The sequence below is a fragment of the Misgurnus anguillicaudatus genome, chromosome 25, assembly GCF_027580225.2.
Source record: "Misgurnus anguillicaudatus chromosome 25, ASM2758022v2, whole genome shotgun sequence".
Lineage (NCBI taxonomy): Eukaryota > Metazoa > Chordata > Actinopteri > Cypriniformes > Cobitidae > Misgurnus > Misgurnus anguillicaudatus.
Window position 1 is genome coordinate 17,077,261 of NC_073361.2, and position 9,235 is coordinate 17,086,495.

The following is a 9,235-nucleotide window of genomic DNA, read 5'->3' on the forward strand; positions in this document are numbered from 1 at the left end:
CTTGGACACATGCTTCCATGACAGGTAAAGAACACTGGCCAGGAAAATAGCCAAAACAGCCGACTGCCAAAGCTGCAAGTCATCTTTCATCTGCTGTCTAGACAGCTTCTGGCCCTATGTAGCCACAGCCAATCGGCTTGCTCATTTTCACAACCAAGAGTGATCTGCAAAACCAAAGAACAGGTTTTACTGACCCACACCGCACACATTTACTTTCATAAAGGCCGGACCTGCGATGTGCTCCCTAGACGCAATAAACAGGTAAAATGTCCAAGACAAGAAGTTCTTTCTTAACCACCTTGTGAGTCACATAAATGTCAATAATAGGTAAACAGTACAAGTAAAGGGAAATAGAGTAAATTTACAGTAAATGTCTATTTGTATTTGTGTGTAATGTTGGTTTTATGCTTGCATTCTCGATGCCCACCTGCCAAATTTAGACCTGGGGAGCATTTCATGTTTGCTTGTTTCTGCGGCATTTACATCAGAACTTCTTGTGAAATTTCTTAGTACGGCTACAAAGCCAAGTGCCCTCACACTTATAAGGTCCTGGCATCAAAGATGGCCATAAATGTCTTATATATGAGTGAGAATATTTTGGCTGCGAAGGAATGTTGCATGTTAAAAATAGATACACTACCTATTCCTGAGGTGAACTCTGTCCGCTATCATGGTCATGTTCCCACACCTCAGCTTTATTTGCTTTGCTGGGATGCACACACAAAACAAGATTCACCCTCCTGATGTGCACAGGTGCTGTTTCTATAAAGTACGTGTAAAAGATATAATATGTGGCACAAAGCATCCTGATTAAAGTCATTATGAGGATTCCTCTAACTGCACCAAGGTTGCAGCAGGTGCTGGCTTTGTGCAACAATGTTTGCACTTGACTTTGGTTTAAGAGCAGAGTTTTGTTTCGTGCACATGTCAAACCTGACAATGGTGTGCTCTGAAACCCTAAAAAGGGGCCCGTAACAGCATGTATCTAGACAACATGGTGGGAAAACATCTAAACCAAAGTTTTAGTACTAAAAAGTGGATCAAATGGTTTGAACTGTATGGATATCAACCAGAAACTGTATGTCAACTTGGAGTGGATGTTTTATAATACTATATAAACTACAAAATAAGGTTTGCATTTTAGGGGTGGGCGGTGCAAAAAATAACGCGGGGTTAGTTGTAAAACAAACTGGTTATATTGTTGCACAAGGTTGAGCGTTTTGTATTTTTTCACGCTGCCAAAAGACGATCTCCTGCAAATTATTAAAAATGTATAATGTTTTCCAGAGAGTTATTGATGAACGAGTGTTTTGGTGGCATGTAAGTACATTTTTTCATCATATGTTTTTTTCGGTTTCTAAGTTGGGTGTGTAAGATATCAAATCCAATGCTATGTTATATTAATCAGTGTCTTGTTGACTAAAACGCATCTTTTTGAAATATGTCTGCAGCTCTTAGCAACTTTTTTGGTGGACTTGAAAATATTTTGACCCAGTGGGGTTCATTGTAACACTGTGTTACAACTAACCCCTCAGCCCTTATGATATGAAAAGCGCTAATGTTAGCGTAATTCTTGCGGTTGTTTTAAATAGGCTACACACGATTGCAGGCTGCCAACAAAATAAATGTGCCTGTCTTATTAAAAATCGTGTGTCAAATTATTTTTTGTTCATATCATTAATATTGATTGAATAAGGTCACGATTGAAATCATAATGAAATAAATGGCTAAAATGAGACTTTGATGCTCATTATCTTACAATTTGATTTTGAAACTGTAGTATGGTTATTACAGACTGGGTCACATATAAAAAATGTTTTGTCATAATTGTGCAGCTTTTTCTCACATATTTAGACATTTGTATCCATTTATTATTGAACTATTGTTAGAAAAGGGCTGGATGAATGAATACAGTCAGGATACCTGTCTATTATAGACAGATATATAAACAATATCCACTTCAAGTATATAGACAAATAGTATTGAAATATTTGCCTTCAAACGTAATTTTAGCAAGTGTTACAACTAACCCCCTGCCTGTTACAATTAACCCCACCTATGGGGTAAAGTTGTAACGTTTGCACTTCTGTCACATTTGATGTAATTGTCCAAGAATAGTAAGTACTAGAAACAAACTTCAAATGTTCATTTGTAGCAGAGATGTGTGTGTTGCTTGTGTAAAAATATAATTAATCAAACTCAAATATTTTTGAACGATTGAGCCAAAACCAAAAAGCGTTAGCTTGTGTCCCGCTCTCCCCTACTATTAATTGTATTGATTTCATGATGCAGCATAGTCAAAGGTTGCGCATTGCCAAAATTATGTAAAACATCTGAACAGTTTATGACATCCGATGTCTCTCTTATGACATGAGGTGAAACCACATACAGTAATTGAAGTGAGTAAAACTCTCCCTTATGCTTTGTCTTCCTCAATAAGTGCCAGCTTTAAAGAATCAACAAATGCACAAATGTTTCCATGCTGGAAAAGATCCCAGAGGTAACGAGTCCGACCTTTTCAATGACTACAAATAAAAACAAATGATCAGTGACGGCTCAAATCAAATGGAAGCTCCTGCCTATAGCTCTCCAAATCCGACCCCCGAGGACAAACGCTGGTTCTGCTGGTCCAAACCAATGGTGTTTTAAGTTTTCATTCACACACTGATGACCACTAAGTGATTTTCCCAGACACACTGTTCTCCGCCAGAGGAGAAACCGAAGCCTGCGGGTGGAGTTCACAGCTGTGAGCTTGTGTTTGAATGGACAGTCTAAAGGCTCACCGATGAACTCCTCGATGTGTAGATTCTTTTCTGTTGGCATCGGCATGGCTTCCGCGAGGCCGCTGAGAGGGAGCGTGAAGGGAAACTTGGAACATAGCAATGAGTAAATAAATGTTCTGTCTGAATAAAACAGGCTTCTTCGCAACAGTCCGTCTACTTGCAGTCTGTCCCTCACAAATAAAAAGTGATTATTTGTTTGACTGTGAGATAATGAAACATGGTTTAACTACCTGTGGCAGAGGTGATTGTTGATTTACTGTAAGATTAACATCTGGATTTAAGAAACGGTTGGCTGTTTGTGAAAAACTTTGAGTGCCTCGGGTGACCTGAAATGACCACTGATGATCGTTTTGGTTCCAGTGTTTCTGTCTAGTCTCAGAGGACGATGCAGGGAAAACGTTATTTTTCAGACGTTGCTTTTTCAAAGGTTAAGAGAATAAACGGAGCTCTCAGTTATGTAAAGTATCAACTCGTCTTAGATGTTTCTCTTAGTGAAAAATAAACACTAAGGCAACAATGCTTTGGTGGTGGGAGTTGCATTGGGTTGATTTTCTGCAGTGTTAAGTAAAAGTGGTTAAGTATAACCAAAATCATGTTCTCTTGTAATAAAATCCCTATATAGAGAGAATAACATTTGTAATTAAAAATTGCTGGGTTGTTGTTATGCAACCATGGGTTATAATAACCCAGCATTGGGTCAATTTTAACCCAGTGGTGTGTTCTGTCCAATATTTGCAAAAAATGGTTTATTTACTACTACCATGCATGATTATTTATTTAGATTTCAGAATAAGCACGTTTGTGATTAATAATACATATGCTGCATTCTGACCGCTGATCTGATACTGTAATGAAGATAAATGTATAGTAACTCACTGTTTAAAACATAAAATGTACAGCTTTAAATAAATAACTATGTACATGCTTAAGACGTTTGCGTTGTAAAAATGTACAGACTTTAGATTTAACAACAGAGACTGATAAAAATAGTTTTATCATTAAAATCTTACAACGTCCTTTTCATTTACTAAAATGTTTGGGCATACCAATATGCTGGCGCGGTGGCTTTACAATTGTGACATCATGCGCAATCCAGTCATTTATATAGATAACTGGAAAACCTAGACTTTGTAACTAGAAATTGTAACTATTGCGCTATGGGAATGTGTGTTTCGTCTAACAATACAAAGAATGGATACTGTAAAGTAGTCATAACAGATCCCTATGTGGCCCCAGTGGCGGCTCGTGACTGCTCATCCGAGGGGCGCAAATTCAAAATAAGTGTTCGGAGTGTCATGTGTGTTGCTCGTGTTTTCAAAAAACGTGTTTGTTGTTTCATGTGAACCATGTGCATCACATGTTTTGTCAAAATAAGTGCCTGTTGCACACGTGTCAAAACCGTTTATGATAAAAGAGATGCTCATGTTCCCAAAATACACGCAAGACACTCCCTTAACAGTTAACTTTGATTACGCATGAGATTATGCGAGGATCTGGCAAACGCGAGCGTCTCTTTTATCATAAACCCTTAGACGCATCTGCAGCAGGAACTTATTTTGACAAGACACATGATGCACATAGGATCACTCGACGCGCAGAACACATATTTTGAAATTACAAACCACACACAAGACGGGCGGGGCTACATACATGTTGTGATAAATTTCGCAGACCGACATTATCATAATTCATCCCGCTTGGACTCACAGCCTGTAAGTTACTCCTGTTAGCAATTAAATCTTTCAAACATGGTAAGGAGCGTCACATTTCCAGCTGACATCAGAGGTATTCAGGCCAATCACAATGTACAGTTCAGCTGGCCAATCAGGGACACAGAGGTTTTCAAATCCGTGCACATTGTATTACACCAAATACACAAAATAACATTGTTTTTTTAGCAATGAAATAGGTGCTTGGCCCTCTTCGTCTTCAATGGAGGAGGAGAGCAAATTTATTTTGACTGCATGTGCTGCTTAACTTGTGGCTTAATGACATAACTGACATGTTTCTTAAAATCTGCTGGAATATGTGGTCAAAAAATGGTCAAACATCAGTAGAAGCATATCATACAAATTGTAAGTGTTCGTTTTTCTTATTGCATAATATGCATAATAATAAATATTTTCAAACAGCAGTCACACAGTGTCCCAACAGTTTAAAGCATTATGACGTACGCAATACAGTAGATCTTAACCAGCATGCTCCTTCCTGTCATTACCCTTTTGCAAACCCATCACAAACGGACTGCCTCATAAAATTGATACAGATTTCATAATGTAGTTGTATGACTGCTTCATCTCACAACTTTATCACGTCCAAGAAAGTTTGGAAACCACCAGCGTTTGTGAAGAGGGGCAGGGTTGGGGGGCTGCTTCTGCGTCACATTGCTTTAATTTGTGCACCAGCTGCCAAAGAAAATGCTGAGGGGGTTTTGCCCATGGCTCACTAACTGCTACGGCATGCTGGATTGGATGGATTTAAGTTGAGTCAAATAAATGAAATCTGCACAGGCTAATGAATTATCATTAGACAAAGAGTCGACCTGGTACTCAGCCCTAACTTATAAAAATGCGAGACTTTTTCCAGGTATTCTTGAATGTCACAATAACTTGACTGTTTAAGCCATTGTAAGATTATTGCTGTATTTTAAATGCATTACTGTGTCAAGTTACCAACCTTATTACAGTATATTTACGCAATCACAATCGTTTTTGCAAATGTCAATTTATGGTATGCAAATAACATAAAGATGATTAAAATGCAAATAAAACTGCAATGCTTATTTTAATTTCTAGGGTTAACATATCCTTTAGTTTGAATTCATATTTGGCACAAGTCGCAGTGAACTACTCTGCATTATGGGGTCACTAGATTATTCACTCGCTTATCTTTTGTTGTCTTTTCTACTCCTGCCAGCTGTGAAAACTAAAAGCAGATGTTTTGATTAAGTCTACTTGGATCCGACTGCCAGGAAACTGATATAAGAAACTTGAGTATTACGTCTCCGATGATGTCGCGTTTCAGGTGACGGACGGGGCGGAACCGCGCGCACCTTCAAAGCCGGAACATTTCCTGCACCGGCACCTCAGCCGTATATAAACCGGCAGCGCGTCTCAGCACAGAGAGAAAGAAAGAGAAAGAAAGAGAGACTTTTCAAAGATTTAAAGACTCAAAGCTGCTACATTATTAAGACCCAGGCACAGAAGAGACGTGTTTATATCAGAAGGTATGAATATTACAGCAATTTGCTTTTTTTTTAACAATCAATGACCGTTGGTAAAGTAAGACTCATTCAAATAAGTTTCGCTTTTTACAGTTTTGCAGCTTAGAAAAACGAATGGAAAAAATAATAAAGAAATAATAGAAAGCAATTGTTTAATTGTATACATTGTGTTGTAGCAAATATGATTAATATTAATTTAAAAAATACGTTGAATTGGAGTTTAAATTAAAAAACGTTATTTTTTTTCTAATTTTTGTACTTTTTTGTATTACACGTAAGATCCGTAGCATAAATCTTACCACAGAGTAATCTACATTATATGGTTAAATGACGGACAGAATAGGGTTAATAATAGCATTCTCTGTTTGCATTTCACAGGCAGTTTCCACGAAAGGAAAATCGCAGTTTAGCACATCTCAGACATCAACCATGAACGCAAATCGTTTGGCTATCGACATGTTGCTCTTGTGTATATCCTGTGGAGCAAGTGCACTGGCAGCCTTTAATCCCAGTCTGTCTTCATCTGCGCCAGCCACCAATTTCACTGATACCGCCTTCTCCCCTCCTAAATATCTCACCGAGCCCGCGACTCCAGCCAAAACCAGAAGGAAGCGTTATATTTCCCAGAATGACATGCTTGCCATTCTTGACTATCATAATAAAGTCAGAGGAAAAGTTTTTCCACCGGCATCCAACATGGAATACATGGTGAGTCTTAGCCTACTTTGATATTGCTCTCAGTTGCATGTTTCTGAACCGTAACGTTGGCAGTTCATTTGGTTTTTATTTGTGTAATGATACTTGTGTAATCTTGCCTGCTGTAGTTGTAGTTGAACCCTTACGTAGGCTGGGATATAGAAATGACAAACGTGTCCATTTGGCACCAGCAGCTGTTGGGCAGATTTAATTGGCAGGGACCACCAAAGTAGATCCTCTACAGCAGAGATCAATGTGCTTAGAAATACTTAGAAAGTGCAGAGTCATGGAAATGTGGTATTTGAAATGTGTAGATATAATCAAATGTCATTATTCTGGTACAGTATGCATGGACTTTTGTAATATGAACTGATCTTTCAGTACTATTATTATGCAACAGTCTGTTGTGGTCGGAAAAAGTGCTGACACAGCTTTCTTTGTTTCATCAATACCATCATTAAAGACTCAGTGGATCACTGTTTAATCAGTGTTTTTTTTTTGTAATGCTGTCAAAGAGACAACAAACACCCTTTGTAGATGTGTTGGCTAGGTCTACATTTATTATGGACTCATATATCTGCACGAGTCGCTAGAAACCCAACACTTTCCTCTAAATAAGGACTATTTACAAAGTGATTTACTGCACAGGAATCCATTAAAGGAGTGTATTTTACGTATGTCTTAGGTCTGGGATGACACTCTTGCAAAGACAGCAGAGCAATGGGCGTCCACATGTATTTGGGATCATGGTCCTCAAAGTCTTCTACGATTTCTGGGTCAGAACCTTTCAGTACGAACGGGAAGGTGTGTATCTTTATACTTATTTTATAGTGCGTGTGCATATAATTGCGTCATTTTAAACAAAGTTTAAATTTTGCAGATATAGGTCCATTCTGCAACTTGTGAAGCCATGGTATGATGAAGTAAAGGACTACACTTTTCCGTACCCCCGTGACTGCAATCCCAGATGCCCACTAAAGTGCTATGGACCCATGTGTACTCATTATACTCAAGTGAGTTGATTATTTTGGCGCATTATAATAATCTACATGTAACCATATTAATCATATGTTGTTGTTGCTATTAGATGGTGTGGGCAACCTCAAACAAAATAGGATGTGCCGTCAACACGTGCCATAATATGAACGTCTGGGGATCCGTATGGAAGAGGGCAACATACTTGGTGTGCAACTATTCTCCAAAGTAAGTGCTGTTGAGTAAAACTCTGTAATTAAGCCTACAGATGCACAAACATGAGAGGGGCAACTTGACACTTCTACGTTAAAAACATTTCTGTCGTGGACGTGCATGGTGCCTTGTGGTTCAAAGACCTAGACGACCTCTTGCATTCTTGTGCATGTGGAATTTTTGTGGAATTCTGCCTCTAATTCCGAAATCAAAGAACCATAATATTGTCTAGCATGTGACTCTTGACCTCCTTTCTTTGATCTTGCAAGGTAGTACACTTGCGAAAATCGTTAAGCTACTGTTATTTTTAACCTAAAGACTTGACTTGGTGGCTGAGAACTGGTTATAGTAAACCCAGATTGATTTAACTCTTGCTTTCCATTAAGTATGTACACTGCCTACAAATAAATGCGTACTGTTGTTGTTGTTGCTTACAGGGGGAACTGGATTGGTGAAGCCCCATATAAAGTAGGTGTACCTTGTTCCATGTGCCCTCCAAGCTATGGAGGATCATGCAGTAACAACATGTGCTTTCCTGCTGTGAACTCAAATTACCTGCACTGGTTCAAATAAGCACAGACAAAATGCACGTGCCCCATCACAGAGACACTCTCCCTCATGGGAATTTGCACAACATTCCTGCATCCCTTTTTGTACATATGGGCCATATAGGACCGTGGGTTGCAAGGCAGCATGCTTTTTTATTAAATATGTTCATAAATTATTTTTCAATGTCCATATTGATATTGTTATGTTTATGGATTCATTTATTGGATATATAGGCAGTTTAGTAATGGGACTCTACTGTGATCTGTCAAGATATGATTGGTGCTTACAGTATTCAGAGTAACTATGAAAGCCGTAGCCTTATTTGTCGAGACTCCCATTAAACCGTGTCAGCATATTCCCAGACTAAGTTTAATGGGTGTCTAGAACTCAATCCCTTACGGTTTCCCTTAATTTTCCTGGATTCATTGCTGTATAGTTGGTGGTGCTAGTTTTTCATCCCTGCCATTAATGATGTTTAAGTCCAAGTTAAACATTCAACAAGCAGCTTTTTTGATTTAGCTGAGGGCTAAATTTAAGTGCTTCATCTGAGATAATAAGCTCGTCTTGAATTTAAGATACCTCTTTCTGTCACAGTCTAAGGGTAGGGAAACACAAAACCTATGCCAACAAAGCCGCGCAGAGTGTGAGGTTGGCTCACGTTGCCCACGTGTTGGCTACGTTTGGGTCCAGAGTTGCCCTGACACACCAAACAGACAGCGGCTAAGTAGCACGTCCGGCCTGCGCCTGTGTGAGATAAGATAACTTTCCGTATCAGCAGGTGGCAGTAGGGTGTTCA

General features: G+C 38.8%; 1 protein-coding gene across 1 annotated transcript; it reads left to right on the forward strand.

Moving 5' to 3' along the window:
• Nucleotides 1–5,852: 5,852 nt before the first annotated feature.
• pi15a (peptidase inhibitor 15a) lies at nucleotides 5,853–8,497 on the forward strand. Its single transcript, XM_055181813.2, has 6 exons — nucleotides 5,853–6,009; nucleotides 6,385–6,714; nucleotides 7,388–7,506; nucleotides 7,583–7,715; nucleotides 7,790–7,905; nucleotides 8,328–8,497. Exons 2-6 carry the CDS (start codon nucleotides 6,436–6,438, stop codon nucleotides 8,461–8,463), a joined length of 783 nt encoding a protein of 260 aa, XP_055037788.1. The 5' UTR covers nucleotides 5,853–6,009; nucleotides 6,385–6,435; the 3' UTR covers nucleotides 8,464–8,497.
• Nucleotides 8,498–9,235: the final 738 nt, after the last annotated feature.

Coding starts and splice junctions, on each gene's coding strand:
- pi15a (XM_055181813.2), top strand. CDS start 6,436: ATGAACGCAAATCGTTTGGCTATCGACATGTTGCTCTTGTGTATATCC. Junction 7,507..7,582: donor CTTTCAGTACGAACGGGAAG/GTGTGTATCTTT, acceptor TAAATTTTGCAG/ATATAGGTCCATTCTGCAAC. Junction 7,906..8,327: donor GTGTGCAACTATTCTCCAAA/GTAAGTGCTGTT, acceptor TGTTGCTTACAG/GGGGAACTGGATTGGTGAAG.